At 38.9% G+C, this 21,291-nt stretch overlaps 1 protein-coding gene across 1 annotated transcript in view; it reads left to right on the top strand.

Annotated features, from left to right (window-relative positions):
• ZZEF1 (zinc finger ZZ-type and EF-hand domain containing 1) overlaps nt 1-21,291 on the top strand; it is a 58,725-nt gene that overhangs the window by 22,591 nt on the left and 14,843 nt on the right. The window contains 23 exon segments of the mRNA XM_030962626.1: nt 60-170; nt 810-976; nt 1,539-1,620; nt 2,205-2,406; nt 3,639-3,787; nt 4,614-4,854; nt 6,362-6,441; nt 7,354-7,447; nt 8,004-8,520; nt 9,160-9,324; nt 9,974-10,093; nt 10,935-11,096; nt 11,786-11,915; nt 12,165-12,303; nt 13,208-13,373; nt 13,839-14,101; nt 15,070-15,242; nt 15,785-15,932; nt 16,485-16,624; nt 17,058-17,335; nt 18,437-18,611; nt 19,531-19,663; nt 20,808-21,004. Coding sequence (XP_030818486.1) covers nt 60-170; nt 810-976; nt 1,539-1,620; nt 2,205-2,406; nt 3,639-3,787; nt 4,614-4,854; nt 6,362-6,441; nt 7,354-7,447; nt 8,004-8,520; nt 9,160-9,324; nt 9,974-10,093; nt 10,935-11,096; nt 11,786-11,915; nt 12,165-12,303; nt 13,208-13,373; nt 13,839-14,101; nt 15,070-15,242; nt 15,785-15,932; nt 16,485-16,624; nt 17,058-17,335; nt 18,437-18,611; nt 19,531-19,663; nt 20,808-21,004 — 4,032 coding nt within the window.

The raw sequence follows: 21,291 nt of genomic DNA, 5'->3' as shown, positions 1-21,291 counted from the left end.
CGCCTGTGGGATGCATGGCTGTGAGTCTGGCATTTCCTGACACCTGTGTTTGCTCCTAGGTCATCTTCTTGTTGGATTTTTGCACTTTAGACATTCCCTACTGTACTCTGCTACAGGGATTCAGCACTTTGATAGAACCACTGAAAAGCCTTTGTAGTGAACCTCATAAGGTAACTAAGGACACAGGCACTATTAAACATTCTGAAACAAAAGCAAAATTGCAAGAAAGACAGAAAACTTAGGTGATTTTGTTGGTTAGCATTGGAAAAGAGCTAGAAAGCTTCTAAAAGTGTAGGATGTGTAATGAAATGTTGAGTGAAGAATGAGAAACATATTTACTGATCAGGCAAAGTGGTCAGAAAGTGCAACTGGAATGAGCAGCCTGGAAGGTAGATAGGAAGGAGGGAATTCTGTGGGTGAAGAGGAAAACAAATTAAAAATATATATGCTTAACATTTTTAGCTTCACTGCTTGTGGTGATGCAAATAAAATCTGTATGTCTGTAGCACAGATGTTTAAATCTGCATTAGTCATCCAGTGTCTCTTTGTCATGACTGGAGAATTGGAGTCACTTGTGGGTGAGACACTCTCTTCCTCCAGTGGACTGGGTGGGTTTTGCTTTGGAAGTGCTTCCTTATTATGATTACCAAGGATGTCTTCAGAGCTAATTTCTGTGTAAATCAATGCTGTAGCCTTTTAAATGCCATTTGCATGCACATCTGGCAACTTAAAAGTATGGACACAAGAATCTAGTGTGGTAATTTATTTTTTCTTACATTTGTATCTAAGAATGCATTTCTGTTTTACAGACAGACATGGAAAGCTGGCAGCAGGAGCAGCCTGTAGTATTGAGAACCTGGACAATGGAATCACCTCATAACTATGAAAATAATTGCCATGAAGTCTCAGTCTTCCTGTGTCATGGGGCAATTTACTTTGAGGTGGAATTTGATGAAAAATGTGAAACTGAAAGGAGGTAATTTAATTTTGTGCTGTGTTAAATTCCAGTGTCTGTTTGCAGAGGGGGCAATTCATGTTTCAATGTGCACTCCACACGTGCTATTTCAATTTCTTCATTTTCCAGAACAGTGCACAATGTGTATTTTTGAATGACCTTGTGCTGAGAGCTACCTCTCCTGGCAAATTTACAGACATGCTGTTTATATTAATTTTGGTTCCTTTGGCCTTGATCTGTTTGATAATAATGCTGTGACCACCACAGTTTGTGCTTGTGGTATTTATTTTGCCCTCATTCTCTTGGTAACACATCAGGCTACAGCTCAGTTAAAGCATTTGCCAGATGTTAGATTTGGCATCCATTTTCAATTCCAAAGCACTGCAGGATGGCAGATCTGTGTTTGCTGGGACTTCTGCATTGAAACATGAAATAAATTCCTTAGCAGTCACATGAAAGTGTAGTTCAGAAAGAAGTGACAGGGTGCACTTAGATACAGCACTTGTGAAAATCTAGAAGCAAAACCATTCTCCCCCAAAACTTAAAAAGTAAATTTGGAAGTAATGAATTGCAATTTTCACAGGTATGATTACCTGGAGTTTACTGATGCCAGAGGGGCAAAAACTCGTTACGATACAAAGGTTGGCACTGAGAAATGGCCTAAGGTGAGCACCTTTAAAATTATGAACCAAATTATTTAGCCAGTCTTAGGAAGTCCTTAGGATTCCTGTGGAAGCCTATTATGTGAGAGGATGTGTGCTTTTGTGCATGGGTGTGTTTATTAGGTGGGGGGCAGGAGATGGGGAAGAAAGTCTGAAATGCTGCAAATAAAAGGAGTGAATAAGTTAAGAATCACTCTTTGCTCCTGTTGTCAAAAGAACAATCAGTTAAAGTGAAAAGGAATAAAAATGTTTAACTGTCAGTAATACATGGGTAAAACTTGCTCTGCCCTTGCAAGTTTTTATATCATAGGACAAGTGTGGTCCTTCCTGAGGCTGTGCTCTGTCCTCAAATGAGATGCTGCTCTTCTGTTTTTGTGATTTTTAATATAAAATTGCTCATTAGGCTGTTGAATAGAAATTTTACCTGCTTAGCACTGTGGGTTTCTCATTGAGATGGTGGGGGAAATTAGATCTCTTATGGCCAGAACATAATACTGAAACCCCAGAGTTGCTGAAGGGAATTCATTACCCTGAAACGTTTTCCTGTCATGTACATTTGGCAAAATGACTGTTTTGTTGCTCTGTAGAAAGTGACCTTTAAGGCTGGCCCACGGCTGCAGTTTCTCTTTCACTCTGACAGCAGCAATAATGAGTGGGGCTACAAGTTTTCCGTCACTGCTTACGGCCTCCCAGACGTTGCCGTGTCTTGGGGCTTGGATTTACAGCTGCTTGTCTCCAGGCTGATGGGGCGCTTGGCTTCCCGGAGCATGGCCCTCAAATCCCTGCGAGGTGAGTGCCTCCCACTGCTCCATCCCTGCACAGAGGAGCTACAAGGGTTTGGGGTTGAGAATCCCCAGTCAAAATGGAGTTCCTTGTGTATTTCCTGCATGTGAACGTGGAGGACTCGGTGTGCTCCGAGCCCATGGAGGACTTGGTGTGTTCCGAGCCCATGGAAGGCTTGGTGTCATCTGAGCCCATGGAAAACTTGCTGTGTTCCAAGTTTCCAAGCCCATGGAGGACTTGGTGTGTTCCAAGCCCATGGAGGACTTGGTGTGTTCCAAGCCCATGGAAGGCTTGGTTTTTTCCAAGCCCATGGAAGGCTTGCAGTATTCCAAGCCCATGGAAGACATGGAATCATGGAAGTAATCCTACTAAGCTAAACTACATTTATGAAGTAGTATGTTCTTTTTTTTTTTCTTCATTTAAAATTGTTCCCTGGTGCTGTCATCCACCCCACACAGGGAGTGTGAATATGGAGCCAGCAAAGTGAGAAACTAACAGGGCTTAGGACACAAAGGATTCTAACTTTCACATGAGTGTTTGGTATTGAATGACATTGGAAGTCACAAATTAAGTTTGGTTGATTACAGCAGTTAAGTACACTTAGAATTTCAGCCTTGAAGATAAGTACATTAAATTTTAATAAATAATTTTTTAAAATGTTGTTTAATTTAAAAGCAAGAACACTTCTCTGTAGCTTCCTAAATCTGAATCCGTCCACCACTTAGAAGAAATTAAATAAGACTAAAGAGTTCTTGCTCCAATCAGGTGGTCCATATTTACCTTGGAAAATTAGACAGCTATCTATCTGTGAATTCAGGGAACTAACTGAAGTGTTTGAGAGTATTTTCTTCCTTTTTTAATATAAGCATGCTTGCATATAACAGATTAGGTGCTTAGTAGGAGAGATAGCTTTTAGCTTTTAAACTCTTTTAAATCAGAAAATTGCTGTAATTATACAGTGAAAATGTTTGATCTAAAATCCTTCCATATTGTAACATTGTCACTATAAGATATTAATGCTGCCATTAATGAAAGGGTACATCAGTTTTCTGTACTATGTTGGAGAAATAGAGAACATTGTTAAATTACTTGTTCATTCTATTTGCATTAACTTTTTGTTGTGAGTTTGTTGTCAGTTGTTTTCCCTGTTAGATGTTTAACATTTATTATTTTCATTAATCTGTAAAAATTAAGAAAATTATTTAGTAACTGAATGGTCTGTTCTGAATTTCTTGCAGAATTAGGTAGTGAAGCAGACTTGCCTCCTTTGAAAGTAACCTCAGTTCTTAATTCTCCTCTGTGGAAACCTGTCTTCAGGCATCAGCTGTGTCCTGAGGCACTCCCGGGAGCCAGGCAAAACAGTGCCAAGCACCAAGACAAAAACGAGGTACCCACTCACCCCCTGCTTGTGTTCCCTTGGCATGAAATCCCTGTGGATCACACAGGTTCATTGGCTTTATGGAGTTGGAATGCCCTTAAGCACACACTGCTGTGCTAAACTTGATCATTTTTGCTGTTGGATTCAAATATCAAGGGGGAAAGAAACTGTTGTTCTGTGCCCTTTATTAATTTCCATTTTTATGTAATCATCAAATGGTTTGGAGAGTGTGGTGTTTTCAAGGGGTAAAATGTGAGAGTGTGGTAATTTCAGGGACCCCCATGGCAGGAAGGAAACGATGAATCTGACTCCATGTTCTTAGAAGGCTAAGTTATTATTTTATGATATTATATTATATAAAAGAATGCTATGCTAAAACTATACTAAAGACTAGAGAAAGGATGCTTACAGAAGGCTAAAAGTGAATAATGAAAACTTGTGACTCTCTCAGAGTCTCAACACAGCTTGGCACTGATTGGCTAAAGAGTGGAAACAACTCACAGCAGAATCCATGAAACAAACACCTGTGGGTAAACAATCTCCAAACACATTCCACATGAGCACAACACAGGAGAATCAAATGAGATTATATTGGTTTCCTTTTTCTCTGAGGCTTCTCAGCTTCCCAGGAGAAGAAATCCTAGTGAAGGGATTTTTTCCAGAAAATATAACAATGACAGGAGAGACTTTTGAAGATCATCTCATTGACCCCCCACCTTGTGCAGGGATGTGTTTTATTGCTCAGTTTGCTCAGCTGCAGTGGATAAATTGCAGGTTGACACTGTGTTTTCTCTCAGGTATTACTGCAGTTCATGTGTTGTACCTTTCTCTGCAGGCTTGGAGCTCTCCCCACGAAGTCTGCCGTAACTTTCTTATCAGCTTTGCAAAATCAGATCCTGCCCAGGACTTCAGTGGGCAAAAATCTGAACTTTTCAAAGGACTTATACAGGCATGTAAAAAACAGACCCCAAAGACAGATATAATTGCTGGTCCTACTGTTGATCAAGCTGTGAACTCAACATTTGCTGCTTTGGTGTATCTCACTCCAGATTTATTTGAGAAGCTTCAAAAATATGGTAACTCTAATATTATTAGATTATCTTAATAATGAAGACTTAAAGTTTGTAAAAGACTCTCTTACAGCTGAGTTTATAACATTTAAAAATCAGTTCAGTGGGGCAATTTAAAGAAGATGTTCTGTAGAAAGATATCATTTAGGGAGGCTAGGTAAGCTTTCTCTCTAGAGTGTTTATTTTTTATCAACATGTATTTTTGTCTTCAGGGCACTGGCAAAACAATAATCATCAGAAGCTCTTATTCTGTAAAGCTATACCTAAAGAGGGTAGTGATGTCCTCTGGGGCTTTAATTCAGAACAGTGTGGCTCCAGTTATTAGAGGTTCTTGGATCATTTTCTACATTGTACCTTTTCTAAAAAGCCAGCAGCAACTTCTGTTATTAACTGTTGGGGTTGGAGGAGGTGTGAGTTACCTCTCAAAATACCATTCTGTGGAAATCAGCCCTGCCATCCTCAGAATTATTTTTTTCCAATAGAAGATAATTCTTTGCTTTTACCTTACTGGCCATTGTATTACAATTTATGTATTTTTCATTAGGTAAAATGAGCAACTTTTTGACTTACAACATCCTTCCATTAAATTTATTGATATGTTTGAAGTATTGGATAATAAGATGTTAATTGGTTTTGAAGGATTGCATTTTAGGTTTTCACTTTTTGTCATAATTTTGACACTAAACATTTTACATTTTCATGGAATGATTGAGCTATTTTTTGAGCTGTGAAGTTATGAGTAAAAATGACTGATACAAAGACTGACTTGATGACTAATGTGGTTACTGCCTTTAGTCATTTTGTCCATGTCTGACAATTGAGCTAATTTTCTGAGGGACATTGAAAACTGGACAAATATTAATGAGTGTTTGAGAAATCCATCCCACTGTTCTGTCAGTAACTTCATCTGCTGGGGCAGAATAATTTCAGGACCTGTGTTCAGCTGTGCTGTGGGAAATTTGGAGAAGGGATGCTGAAAAGAATAGAGGAGAAAAATTAGAAAGGGAGAATGAAAAAGAGACTGAATAAGAATGTCTTTTTCTCCATAGTCATTGTCAGGGCAGTTTGAATAGAAACTGATTTGTCAGGTTTTTAATTTTTGCAAATTGGTCTTGAAAGTCCATTCCATTCACAGTGTAAAACAGTAGAGAAAACAAATACATCTATAGAGGTTTAAGTTACTGCTAAGCATTTGTTGATTTTTCTGATAAGTTTGCATCAGTGTTATTGCATGCATTGGGAAGGATTTTATTTTCCATGGCTTCAGGCATCAGTTATGGGAAGAGATGAGAAAGATACTCATAAATTAACTCTGTAAATAAATCAGTCAAGGTGCAGTTTGTGTATTTAGGACATATGAAAGTTGGCAGGTTTATTCTCTATTTTTCTTACAGGTATAATTCCAAGTATTGACTAAGAGATGAAGGGAAGGCTGTAGCATAATTTTAGTTAAGCAGTTGTATAAAAATGGAGCTGTAAATAAACAGGACTCTCTTCTTTCTCTCATTTCCAGTCAACAGTGGAGGCAAGGTGCCTTTGAGTGATGAGTTTGCACAAGTATATTCCCTGGCTGATTCCATTAGAATATGGATGGTAAGAACACTCAGGAGGATCTCTATTAATGTCATTTACTTTAGTACTTTACAATACAATGTTCAGGATTAGGGTGGAACAGTTTTTCCTTCAGTTATTCTCCATCAACTATTTTCACTTGGAAAGAATGTATGTTAACTTTGAAACTTTGGACTAAAATGTTTAATTGCATCCTTACACTCTTCTCCTTCCCTCAGCCCCAGATGTGTCATCATGGGTAGTTAGGGCTGAATTTGACTGAAAATCAATTAAATTTGTTATCAAATTTAAATTAATTAAATTTGTGTTATATTTTAGCAAGAACTTACGTTGTAAATTAGAAAGATTCTTACATTGCAGTTGGAGTTCTTTTGAGGTATATCACAGAAAGAAGTGTGTCTTAGACATCAATCCATTGCCTTGTGACTTTCTTCCTCCTCTTTTCTGCCTAAGTTCCTGGCAGGTTGATGTTCTAGAGTTACAATGGGTGCAGATGCATGTTAAGATGAGTAATTGCCTTTACCCATTGCATGACAGGTGATGTTTGCATCTGACAGAGCTTGCTGGGGGGGTGACATATTTTTGGAGGACTTTATCTCACAACTAAATGTCTATGTTTTCCTGAGTGCTGAGGATAAATGAGAAACCTTCTTTTCCTTTCTTGGAGGACTGGTGCACATTAAATCACAAGACAGGGAATGGTCTCAGCCTACAAAGCTTGAGCAGCTCAGGGTTAGGCTTTTACTGCTCTGACAGTTCAGGTGCTGCTCCTTTAGGCTCCTGGGTGGTTTGCTCTGCAAAGTTGGGAATAATAACTACAGCCATCTATTCCTGAGATTGAATTCCTTTCAGTCATTACAGTCTTCATCCTGCCTTGCTGTATAGAGGCACAGAGAGAGTCATATTTTAACTATTTTAACGTCCTGTCTACAGTTGGAAATGAAGCAGAAATCCCTGATGGGGAGGGGAAGTGATGCTGAGGAGAAGCAAAACACAGAAGCAAGTGAGGTGAACCCAGAAACTCTTGGTGAGTGTTGCCTTGTATGTGTGAGCATTCCAGGTAGCTTAGGAAAGCATTATAAACCTGAAGGCATTATTTTTGCTGTGAAAGGTAAGTTAGCAGTTGGAGTTAGTTTTTCATACCTTAAGAGATAACCTAGTGTACATTGGATTAATTATCTGGGATTGTGTTCTGCTATTCTCTGCAGAAAACAGTAAGTTCTGCAGGGACTGACCTTTCACTCAGGTCACCTGGTTCTGAACTTAACATTCATCTGTTTTTGTAGATACTTTTTACCACATTTAACTGATGTTAGGACAACAGCTGATTGTTATTAGAACAAAATGTGTTCTCACTGACTACTCTGTACTTCATATGGTTCAGTGTGATTATTCAGATTTAGCATTTGGAAATCTGAACTTAAGCAACCAGTAGCATCATGATCAGTATAACAAGAAAAACAGTATTTTCTAGCTGTCTCAACTGAGAAGAAATAAGATCAATCACTTTCTTCCTAAGCATAAGACAGTAAATTTGTTGTTCTATTGTCGTGATTTTAACTCTTCCAATCTTTATGCTGCAGCAAAACTCTGTGTGCAGAAGAGCCTTTTGTTACTGAATTTTTTGCCCATAAGAGCAAAGACAAAAGATTGTGCCTCAGAGAGTTTGGAAGCTCAAGACATGGATGATCCCCAGCAGTATGTGAGTGATCAGTGCCAAAGACAAGGATCAGCTGTGGACATGGACTTCCAGGCAGCCCCATCGGTGTCATCCACTGCAGGAATCCACCCTGTTTCAAAAGAGGGGAGTCAGGCATCACAGTCTGATCTGAAAGAGAAACAAATTCCAGACCTCCACCAAGCAGAAGCTGCATCTGCATTTCATAGTAAGCCTGTTGAGAGTACAGTTTCCCAGCAAGAAGATGTGTCATCACCTCCTTCCACTCCTACCCGCAAGTCTCAGCTGGGCCGTGGGAGACTGCGGCTGCTGTCCTTCAGGTCAATGGAAGAGCCAAGACCTGTGCCTACTGTGAAGGAAAAATATCCTATTTTGAAGAGCATTTTAGACTTTATTAAGGATCAATCACTTTCACATGAAAGGTAAGCAAATTGAGGATGTTGTCAGTTATAATATACAAAAGCTTGTCTGCACACCCCTCCAGTTGGATTAAAATATTTTAGCAGCAAGATAATATGGCAGAATATTTTGTATACAGTTGTCAGACTTATGTATCAAACTTCAGTTATTCACAAGCATGTAGGGACTCAGAGAGTACTATTTCATTTCATTTGCTTCTATCACATAGAATAGAATGTTAAAAATAGTCACTTGGCAATTTATTGTCTTGCTTCCTCAGATGTGTTTGCAGAGGTGTTTTGCTTTTTGTCTACAAAAGCAAAGCCATGGTGTATCACCATTACCAGTCCTTGGTACCAAATAGAGACAAGTTGCATCTCTCATTAAATTACCTGGTATTCTGAAAACAAATCAAAAGAGAGATTTCCAATTCTCAGCTTGTCTGTTCTGGGCTCTAGAACATGGAGTGGTCCAGGAAGAGCTGAATTCTGTTCAAAGCTTCATCACTCACTCCAAGTGATACACTGAAATACAGCTGGAAATTCAGATACAAAGCAATTGTGTAGCTAGTCGGGCACTTCTTGAGTTGTTCTTTTATTTGTGTTGTTTTAAGCACAGTGTTTTGAAGGTTTGAAGGTTTCACTTGTATTTTTTGCTTTCAGTGTTTTAAAGGTTCTTGCTTTGAGAAAATCCCAAGGGCAGAGTATTTTGGAGGTGCTCAAGACCATCCGCCAGTGCCTGGACTCTCTTGGGCAGCCACACTGCTTTCATCCACCCTGTGTACTTTTTCTCCTTGAACTTCTAGCCTGTCAGAAAGATTTTACAAAGTAAGTAATTTTTTAGGCAAATCTCAGCCATGTGATTTACTGTCTCAGTTCTTGTGTTTCTCCAGTGTATATATTGACAAGAGTAGAAAGTTCTGCTTTTTAGTGCATGTGGACAATAAAAATATGACTTGAGGTTAGTTTTCAGGCTAGAAGGAACATCTTGTGTACTTGATTAAAAAAACCTCAAAAATTAATAATTATTTTCAAGTGGGACTTAGTTGCACAGCTGGTCATGCCATGAACATATTTAACTCTGATTCTATGTTATGTCTGGCCAGTGCTGTCACAACTCTGTCTCTTGGCTTCTCACTTGTCAGGAGCTTTCTGTGGTCATCTTGCAATGCACTGATTTCCTTTAAGATCTTGGTTAGATTTTCATAAAGCAACTTTTTTAGTTAAAGGAATGTTCTCTTCTTGGTGCTATGAGAATATTCTCTTTGCCTGCTCTGTTTCTTCCCTTCTGATTCCTGGTACAGGATTCTTTCATTTTTGTTTGAAACTTTAAGACTGCATTTTTAAATAAAACTTAACATCCTTCCCACTTGTGGAGAGGGGTTAAAAAGGGCCTGTTTGAAAAATTTGCACAAATCATGATACCTAAAATATCACAATGAATTCTAGGCTACTAAAATAACTCTTTAATTTGCAGCTACTTTGGAAACTTGGAGGGCTGTGGTGCTGAGCTACACAAAGAGATTCGAGAGTCCTACTATCAGCTTGTTTTGTTCCTGGTAAATTCTGTGAAGGGATTCAGTACAATTAATGACAGGTACAGTATATTGCATTCCTTCACACCTCTTCCTTTGTAATTTGTTATTTGTCATTTAATGTCTTCATTAATTTTGCCTATACTTTCCATTATTTACAGAACTAAATGAGGTACCTTGATCTTGTGATCAAAAATGCCAAGTTGGCTTTTTATTAGGAAATAAAGGAAAACACAAAAACTTACCAGTGTTAAAAACTTGACTTACTGCATTTTGTAGTTAAAATTCTGCAGTGTGTCTCTCAACTTAGTAGTAAAATACTAGAAATAGCAAATTTATCATGGAATACTTGGGCAAGGGTAATGCCACAAGAAACATGGCAGTTCTGCAGCCATGCTTTAGTGTTAAAACTCATGTTTTGGCATTTTGGTTAGAATTTGGAGGACTTATAGCCAGGTGTCTGAGAGAAATGAAAATTTAATGGCTTATTGGCAGTCTCTCTGACCATAACTTTCAAGTCCTTTGTTCAGTTTCAAGTGAAAATGTCAAAAAGGTTTCAAACAGAATTCCTGCAAATACCAAGAAAACGCTGTACTGTGGAGAAGAGACAAACCCTCTTTCTACTGCTCAGGCAACACCATTGGCTTGATCTAGGCTGAATCCAGGAGGAAAACTGTCTTTCTTTCAAATTCCATAGTCTGTACTTGCTAAATTGTGTAAGTTGAATACTTAGATAAACCTGAGTTCCTGCCACAGAGTTCCTTTAATGCACAGTAAAGCCTGAAAATCGGTGTGCAGGAGTTTTTCTACCTTTCCTTTCCACACACAATTTCAACTCTAGGTCTTTCAACTTTAGGTCAACTTTAGAGCTGTCATGTTTTAATGTCTTTTGTTTTTATTTAGGTCATTGCTTCCTGCCTTATCCTGTGTGCAGACAGCTCTCCTGCACCTCTTGGACATGAGCTGGGAGCCCAGTGATCTTTCCTTCTTTGTTGAGATCCAGCTGCCACAGCTCCTCATGACAACATCGCAGGAGAACATCAGTATCCATGACAGTGTCATTTGGTGAGTCAGGAGGAATGCAGCTTTCACATGCTGCTAAATACTGATTCCATTTTACCCAGGAGGGTTCCTGAACTTCCTGCTGGAACAAGCAGTAAGGGTACGATTAACAAGTATGGCATAATTCTGGTCAGTATTCAAGGGCATATCTGAAATTGTTTTTGCTGTATTCAGCAAAAAAATTCAATATTTCAATATTGAAATTTTGGTATTTCAATAGTTTTTGCAAAAATTATTGGAATTTAATGTTTAACCTGATTACTACTGGAACACTTTGCTTGTTTAGCAGTGTAGCAGGAGTTATATAATACTGTTTATTGCCTTGATGAATGTCAAATGTTTTTAACACCTTCATATGGCAATTTTATAGTAGTTGTACTTGCACATGAGCAAATGTGAAGGCCAAAAAAACTTAAAATGTCTGATCTGATCTACCAGCATTCCAAAAGCTGTTTTATAGGAGTAGATTTTCCTGATTTTTGCATTATGGTCCCCATATGTATTTAAGAACATGTCACAGAAGCAAGAAGCAGATATCTGTATGGTCATTTATTAACTGAGTGAATGGGACTTCTCACAATTCTGTTTTTATTAGCATGTCATCGCACCTTGTTCTTCATTAAAAAGTAAAGCTTTATTAAAGGGAAGCCTGATAGCATTCAAACTTAATTTTAAGCTTGCTTTTCTTTTAGTCAGTGGAGTGAAGAAGATGAAATTGCAGACTACAAGCAAAACTGTGAATGGATGGATGAATGTCAGGATGTAATGTTTGAGACCTGGTATGAAAAGATAGCTCAAGCTGACCCAGAGAAGCAGAGAAAGGTGACCTCATGTTTTGTATATTTACCTGCAGAAGGGATAAATAAGAGACCTTTAAAAGCCTAAAGGGCAGAGAGGAATCTGGTTTATTATTAATTTTCATTAGCTGGATCTCTGCAAACTTTCAAGAATCTAAAATGATTAAAATATCCCGATTCATTTTTGGCAGGGGAAATGTTCTGCTTTGTGTCTGAAGCTTTCTCAAAGTCAGAAAATAATACTCAAGTCAGTTGTTTTGGTTTATTGCTGTAGATGCACATGTTTGTGGCTCGTTACTGTGACCTGTTGAACGTAGACATTTCCTGTGATGGCTGTGATGAAATCGCGCCGTGGCATCGCTACCGCTGCCTGCAGTGCAACGACATGGATCTGTGCAAAACCTGTTTCCTTGGTAAGAACCACTAAATAACCCCTCAAAACCCTCTATTTGAAGCCAAAACAGTATCTTGGAAATTATTGTCTTGGTTTGAAAAGGCAGGTGTCTGCTAAGGAAGGTAGTAGCCTACCTTGAAATGGAAATTGTAAACCCCCTCCCTCTGAATTATTATAATTTTGAAATTAAGGGACTCTCAGGCAAAGATATGGGAATAGGAATAACAGTTCTTTATTAGGGAAGAAAATAAAAATAGAAAAATGCGGTAATACAAAACAACCCTGACAGAGTCAGAATACAACCTGCCCCCCTGTGTGTCAGGGGTGGCACAGCCCCATCCCATGGGGGCTCAGCCCTCCTGCAGTGCCAGCTGTGCTGCTGCTGCAGCAGGGATCCTGCACAAGGGGGAAGTTTTCCTCTGCAGCTCCAGGGCTGCTGCAGATGGGCCTGGGCTCCCTCTGGCAATGCAGGGCAGCAGAAAGCTGCTCCTCTGGCAATGCAGTGAGCAAAGGCTGCTGTGCTGCTCCAGGCTCAGATTGGATCCAGGTAGGAATGCTTGGCTCCTCCCCTGGGTGCAGCATCTCCCCATGGGATGCTGGAATTGGATCAGCCCTGCAGGGACACCCACTGGCCACAGACAGCAGAGATCTCCTGGAGGGAGGATTGGCTGTGGCAGAGATAAAGAAAAAACTGCCGGCCCAGTGAACACAAGATAACTGCCCCAGCTTTAACAGGTGGGAATAGAATACACACCCCCACTCACATCTTGAAACCCAGGACAATTATACACAAAATAAAGTCAAACACTTTTCTCCCGGGTTCTTTGGAAATGTTTAACTGTTCTTTCCCTTCTATGAATGTGAACTTGAAATTAGGAAAGGTCCTTTGTCCAAAAGATTTACAGGGAAGTCTTTCTTTGCAGGTGGAGTTAAACCCGAGGGACATGAGGATGACCATGAAATGGTGAATATGGAATATGCCTGTGATCACTGCCAAGGAGTTATCATAGGTCGGAGGATGAACTGCAATGTTTGTGATGACTTTGACCTTTGCTATGGATGCTATCATGCAAAGAAATACTCTGACAGGTATTAAAAATGTGATTTGCTTTCCCCCATGTGGCAGAAAGACAGTAGTAGCTAAATGCAATCAGTCATTCTCATGGTGCTTCCTATAAAGCTGTGTCTGACATCAGAACATTCCTTGGTGTCCTTTGGGGAAACAAAGATAGGAATAGTTGGGCAGAAATGTCTGGAAACCTGCCTCAACCTGTGAAGTCACTTGGTAGGAGTTGTTTTCTGGATGTGGCTAGGAAAGCTGCAGAAGGAGTTACCAGTCCTGTGTGACAGGACAGAAGAGACAATCCCTACTGTGGAAAAAGTTTTCAGTGCTTGACACCAGAGGTCATAAAAACCAGGTCCACAGTTTGAGCCTCTGGAATGTGTTGGGTTTTAAGTGTTTTCCTCTGAAGGTATCTTGTGTTGACTGACTGACTGTGTTGGTGAGCAAAAAACCAAGAGCTGCATTCCTAAATGTGTCCCTTGTCCTTGCAGCCACCTGCCCACCCACAGCATCACAGTGTACCCCATGGTGACCATCCGCATCAGTGACCGCCAGCGCCTCATCCAGCCCTACGTCCACAACTACTCCTGGCTGCTCTTTGCTGCCCTGACCCTCTACAGTGCAGATCTGGCAAATGGAGAGGAAGTAGAAGGAGAGAAACTGGATCCTCAGGTCCTCAGTCATGCCAGAGTTCTGCAGCATCAATGCATTCAGCTCATTGGGGACTGCCTGATGAAAGCGCAGCACGGAAAAGGTGAGTCAGCTCCTCCTGCTCTGAACAATGCTTTCTACAAGTGTCAGAAATGGCTGTGGTTACTGACTTGAAAGTTTCCAGAGGAAAGGGGAAGCTACTGTGTACTTCACTGAGAATAACTGTTTATGTAGAAAGCAAGTGTAGAACAAGTGTCGTTCAGGGTCGATGGAACATGGAAAATAGAGTACTTGAGAAAACTAATTTTATGCTAACATAAACATTGGACACAACTTGGCAAGTCTCTGGTTGTTTTTTTTTCCATCTTAGCTGTTGTAAAGGGATCAGTCAATACAGCTTCATGTTCTTTTAGTAATGTATCACTGACAGCTGAAGGACAGTAAATGACTTGGTGGAAAGAATTTTTTGTTCTGCATCTCGTGGGAAGAGATTTTAAACTGTGTTTATGGTATAAATTTGTGGCAGTGGTATTCATTTGTCTGGAAATGGGGGTTTCTGTGGACAAAGACCTACTACAGAAAATAGGTTTATACAATAGGGACCTATTTTGAATGTATCAAAAATTTTAGACTAAAATTCAAGTAAGTTTGCTGGTAGCTTTTGGGAGCAGCTCTAATTCAACTGAAATACCACCACCACCAAATACTTACACATATTCATTAATTAATCTGTTTATAATATACAGCTCTGTTGTGCAAGTGGTCTGAAGATTGAAAAATAAGACAAATGTCATTTGCCATTCATAATTTACACGCTACTGTTTTCTTTAATTTAAGACCTCTGCCCCAATGGCATCTTTGAGGTGGGAGATGTCACCATCTGTCCATCACTAGTATTCAATGGAACTACATAATTATATGAGCTTGATAGAAAATATGCTTTTGATTAAGTTAATGTTCAAAAGAATTGCATAAGAAGTTTGCAGTTCTCTTTTAAAGTGTTTAAGTTCTGCTTTTTGTCTGTCTTGCCACTCAACAGCTAAATAATTTTCATAATATTTTTGCTGTCAGGACTGAAGAATTTAGCTCTCCTCTGCATGTTACCAGAAGATGAGTCCATCTCAGAGAATGACACTGTTTCAGGCAGTCCTCCCACAGACAGTGCTCCAAAAAGTCACCCTGGAGATAGAGCAGGGAAGGGAAGAGATGAGAAACGCAGCCCAGGCTCGTTGGTGCATCGCAGTGTAAGTAGCTGTTACTCCAGAACCCCTGATATCAGACATGTGATCTGATATTAAACATCTTCAGGTGCTTAAACACCCTATTCTGAATGTGGGACTGAAATAAGAGATAGTAATGATTCCATTTGTAGGTAAAAACTGGGGGGGAAAGGGGACAGTTGTTTTTTTCATTAGATCTGTCTGATCAAAAACTTCTTGTTCTGAACTGATTTTGACAAAAGTGTTGCAGGAGAGGGACATGCCTTGTTCTTTGTGAAAGGGCTGTGATTTCCCCTGGTTGAGTATTAGTATGTGTTTCCTACAGTTTTATACAGTATTTAAAACTATTATAGTGTTTTATGCAGGGAGATATGCGCAAAATAGAAGAACATAATTTAATTGTATGGAAACTTAAGACATGAATACATCAAGAAATTCTTCAGTAGAAGGTTTTGATACTCAAAGAAAAATGTTTGTCAAGTGCAGATGACTGAATTCTTTCCATGCTTGTTCCTGCAGGTATTACATTTTGTTTTACTCTTTTAATGCTTCTGGTTTATTTTTAGGGGAAAGGAGATACTCGCAAGGAAATCCAGTCTCCTGCAGAAGATAAAGTAGGAAAACAAGAAATTGAAATTAAAGCTGTCTCTGCAAAGAAAGCTGCTGTGAGACAAGAGTCAGACTTGACTGTGGATGGGAATGTTCCTACAACAGGTAAAAAATAATTTCTCATTTTCCCTGTCTCAGAAATATCTACTCATCTGCAAACAAACAGCTGTCCTTTTTATTCCTAATCCAGTTTTGCATATTTTCAAATGTCTGCTTTGTGAAAACCTGCCAGACATTGCTTTGAGCAAATGCCTTGCAGTCTGTTTAAAGGAGTCTGGAAATCAGAGTAGATTTCCACAAGTATTTATCCATGTATGGAAATAATAGCCCCTGTTGGTCTAACACAACACTTGTGTGTTCTGATGCACTTGGAATCAGAAAACAAGTGTTTTATCCTGCTAAAGACTGGGATTGTAAGAATTTTGAAAGTTAAATGGATCTGTCCAGCACTGTCCTATATATGTTTCACTAGATGGTATAAATTCCTTTACCTTATGTTTCCATACACTTTTATAAAGACTTTATTTTCAAATAGTAATAATTTTTTTTATAATTTCTATTTATTTTAAAATTTGGATTATAAAAATTAAGCTATCACTTATTTCTTTTATTTTTTATGTCACTAGGGGATTTTCTTATTTGTTTTTATTTACAAAGCAGGTGACCCCGTCTCAGAGGATTCAGCCCCAAAACCAACAGAGAAGGTTTTAATACCTAGCCAGGAACAAGTTTTTGCTGAATGTTCTCAGAAGAGGATTTTGGGATTGCTGGCAGCTATGTTACCACCTTTCAAATCAGTTAGTTCTTTTTACTTCCATCTGGGTTTTTTCTATGTGCTCAAATAACATGAATAAAATTCATAGGAATTAAATGTGGGGTATGGACCCGTGTTCCTTACATGTTATGAAATGTGAATTAGAATATCTTCAGACATTAACATCACTAAGGAATGTAAGGACTTGCTCCTGGGTGGGGGGAGAGGGAAGGGAATTTTAATATATCTGTGAAGTAGAGTCTTAGCTGTTTAGCAGACTTTAAATCTTCAGTTTAGCTTCACAGACACTTTGGTTATTGGCCTGTTAATGTCACCTGACTAAAGTAGGAATGTAGTTTCTCATTCCTTCTGTCCCATTTGAAAGACCTTCAGAACAGAAGCTTTTGCTTGTGCTGACTTTGACTAAAAATCTTGTTTTCTTTCCCTGCCTCACTGAGATTTTTCTCTCTCCACAGGGCTCCACAATGTCTCTGATCAACCTAGAACAAATACTTCCACTGATGTTTCATGTTGTAATCTCAAATGCTGGCCACCTGAATGAAACTTATCATTTAACCTTGGGACTCCTGGGCCAGTTAATCCTCAGGCTTATGCCTGCAGAAGTGGATGCTGCTGTGACTAAAATCCTTTCAGCCAAACATAATTTGTTTGTACCAGGAGATGGGTCTACAGTGCCAGAGGGATGGAAGACAACTCATCTTCTGTTCAGTCTGGGAGCTGTGTGTTTAGACAGGTGCTTCTTACCTTAATCCAATCAGTTCATCTCTGCTGAACAGGAATGTTTTTTCATGTATGCCTTGTGCGTAGAGGCTTTTTAATAGGAAGGTAGTTAAACCTGTACCCTGGTCATGGAAGGGGCTTAGCATCTGCAGCCTTTGTTGCAGTGGGAATTTTAATTTCCTTCCAGAAGAAGGCTGGCTGCTGAGGAGTGGCCTAATTTCCTGTGCTTACCTCCACAGCATGTCAGGGAGGAGGAAGTGAGGTTTGGAAACTACAAGGAAAGCCAAAAATGCAGTCCTTTACTTTTTGTGTGACATTCATTCTCTCCCATTGTTACAAATCTCTTGTGTAACTTGGGAAAGGAGGAGGGAGTGTCACATAACTATCACCAGTGCTGGCTTCTGGATCTGTCCCTTCTGTGTAAGAGTACTTGAGAGAGAGGTTTTTATAGTAAAACTGCACTGGAAACAGCAGGGAGGGACCAATTTTGAAGATACTGAGAAAGTTTTGAAGCATTCTGAGATTAATATAATATCTGTTAAATGTGACTTATTTTTTATTGTAGCTGTGTTTTAGAGGAAGGGTTCATAAACAAATAGAAAAGTATATTAAATTATTTTCATAATTTTAAAATTTATGAAAAGCATATGAAATTTAAGAATATCCAGAGCATAAGCTGAGGGAAAGGATTTTCTCCTAAAATCTAACTTTAGTGTAAGAGACCAGAGTAACTTTAGTGAAAGAGACCAGTCCCTGTGTGATCCACAGAGTGAGCAGGTGGTCATGTACATGGGAAATAAACCTCTTGCTGCCATGCAAACAGAAGCTTCTGAGTTCTAAACTGAAGTTCAGAGTTAACAGTGGCAATGTTCAGGCACACTTTGATTTGGGACTGTATTCTCAGAAAGCAGAATAGTATTTATGCTCTATAGAAAACAAAGCAGAATTCACGTGTCAGGTGGCATGAAATCTTTTTTTTATTTGGAAAAACAGTTCTGTAACAATTTGAAAGCTGCAGCTGTGACAGATTAGCAGTGATATGCTGTTTTGAGGAGGATTAGCCTCAGGTAATCTGCATTCAGCCCTCCTAACACAGCCTGCTCTTGCTTTGCAGCCGGGTGGGGCTGGACTGGGCGAGCTCCATGGCCGACATCCTGCGGGCCCTGAACTCCTCTGCACAGTGGCACCACGTCATTGCTGCCTTCACTGACCACTGCATTAAACAGCTGCCCTTCCAGCTGAAGCACACCAACATCTTCACTTTGTTAGTGCTGGTTGGCTTTCCTGAGGTAAGTGGCCTGGCAGCCCTAAAGGAAACAGAATTGGTTGAAGCTTTTAGGTATCTCTAAATACTACAGATTCCATCAATTGAAGATAACCTTTATAAACTCTCAAAACCTGGGGTGTGTGTGGTATTTTCTGGGGTCCCCCATGGCAGGAAGAAATTAATCTGACTCCATGTTATTTATTATTTTATGATGTTATATTATATTAAAGATTGCTATACTAAAACTATACCAAAGAATAGAGAAAGGATACAGACAGAAGGCTGAACAAGATAATAATTAAAAACTCATGGCTCTCTCCTCAGAGTCTGACACAGCTGGCTGTGATTGATTATTAAGTCAAAACAATTCACATGTTGTATAAACAATCTCCAAACCACATTCCAAAGCAGCAAAACACAGGAGAAGCAAATGAGATAATATTGTTTTCCTTTTTCTCTGAGGTTTTCACTTTCCCAGGAGAAGAATCCTGGGCAAGGGGATTTTTTCCAGAAAATATGACAGTGACAGATGTGTGTCAGAATTCACATCTTTCCACTAGTGCACAATTAACATTGATCTAATGAAGAATAATGAGCTGGTTTTGCCTGGCATTTCTTTGGATGCTGCTTATAACTGCTGCAAGCAAACCAGCTTCATTTGTTTCAATATCTAAAAGGACTTTTGTACAAGCAAAACAATCTATTCCCCATCTTAATGTTCATAACTGATACACTGCCTATATAACATTAAGTTGGTTGTTGTAGACATTTCTTTTATAGACTTGAACTTTCATTTTCTAAAAGCAGCAAATACCAGGCAACAAGCAGTGGTTCAGCTAAAAAATACAATAGCAAGAGTAAGCAAATATAACCAATATAAGACATGGCTGTGTATTTGTAATTAAGTATTCCAAATGCTAATAGTTCTGCTGCTGTTTCAGGTGCTGTGTATGGGCACTCGTTCTGTGTACATGGACAATGCTAATGAGCCTCACAATGTGATCATCCTGAAGCACTTCACTGAGAAAAACAGGGCAGTGGTTGTAGACATCAAAACCCGAAAGAGAAAAACAGGTTCTGTGACATTTTTGTTTTATCAGAGAATCACAGAGTATTTCCTTACAGTTTGTTAAAAGCAAATGTTAACCTGACTACTGTGCAGAGTTTCAATTCCATGATTAGTAAGTTGCCTGATTTTCTGCTCACAGGTTGCCAAATTCTGCTTGCAGGTCACTGCCAAATTGTGAAGCTTCTGCAGAAATTATTTCAATTATCTTTATTCAGAAAATGATTTAGAAAGCTGTTGAGACCTTTCTGTTAATTGAGAAATCTCAGAAACAGGCTTTTGATGAAGATGAAGCAGTTGTTTCAAGATTTGTGTAGTGCTTGTGTCTTATCCTTTAAAAATCTGTGCTTAATGTTTTTGAACAATTGCTAATTATAAAACAGCTTGGACATCCCTAAAATTTCAGACCAATATATTAATTAATTAATATAGTAATATATACATATAATAATAATATATAAAGTATATTAATTAATATATATTTATATATTAATATACATTCAACATATAATATATTTAATATACACAAAAATCATACTATCTATTTAATATTTAATGTATATTTAACATTTTAATTAATATTTAATAGATTTTAAACTTTTAAATTTAATATTTAATAGATTTTTTATATAACAAATCAGTTGGCTTTTTTCTTTGTATGACCTAATATAGTGAAGTTAATAAAGCAAAGGTTGTCCTAAGATTTGACTACTGAAATTGTGTAAAAGACATTTGGAAAAATCAACAGACTAAACCACTTTTTGATATTCAAGGAAGATTTGAATATAAAAGCTTTTCTTTTTGTTTAACTGTTGACATTTTAAACAGTAAGATCTGCTATATTTATTTCATATCAATTGCAGGTCAGAATTTTCCCCATTTTAGTTGTAAAATACAACATGAGCTACTTTGCATGTTGTACTGCTAATGTGCTATTGCCAGAAGTGACCTGGGGATTTTTAACTTGTACTGAAAAATGAAATACTTTCTTGACTGTTCAGGGAATCTGAGATAATTTTTGTATAAGACCTTTATTAGAACATGATTGATGTAAGGATGTCTCATGTCTCAACCTCCTCATATCTACTAAGAGATGACTCTACAACATTTTAGTGTGAATCAAGTGAATTATGGTTTTTTTCTCTCTTGTAGTGAAAGATTATCAGTTGATTCAGAAATGTGGGCAGGAGGGCAGCGATTGCCAGACCCAGCTGAGGCAGTACCTGCAGCACTTTGTCCTCATCTCCACCCACCTCCTGCAGACCAGCATGGACAGCAGCTATGCTGAGGCGGTGGAAACAACCTGGGTCCTGTCACTGGCTCTGAAGGGGCTCTACAGAACTCTGAAGGTACCTGACACAGGATATTATAGAGAAATAAAAATTCCTGTTCTACCCTGTGCTGCAGGAGCTTGGGTATTGACTAAGCCCACTGGGGAATCACCACAAGGGCATTTCTGTCACAGCTGGATCCTTTATTCCCATTCTGTAGGGGGTTGGAAATGTTGCTGGGCTTTAAATAACTTTTCTGAGTCTGAACTGCAAGTTGTTTTGCTTCTCCTCTGTGGGGGCCAGCCATTCAGGAGAGGTCAGGAAGAAATTCCTAGAGATAAGTGAGCTTCACTCCATAAAATGTT

This window comes from Camarhynchus parvulus, chromosome 19, assembly GCF_901933205.1.
Source record: "Camarhynchus parvulus chromosome 19, STF_HiC, whole genome shotgun sequence".
NCBI lineage: Eukaryota > Metazoa > Chordata > Aves > Passeriformes > Thraupidae > Camarhynchus > Camarhynchus parvulus.
The sequence above is the reverse complement of the archived record's forward strand: the minus strand, read 5'-3'. Positions and strand labels throughout refer to the sequence as shown.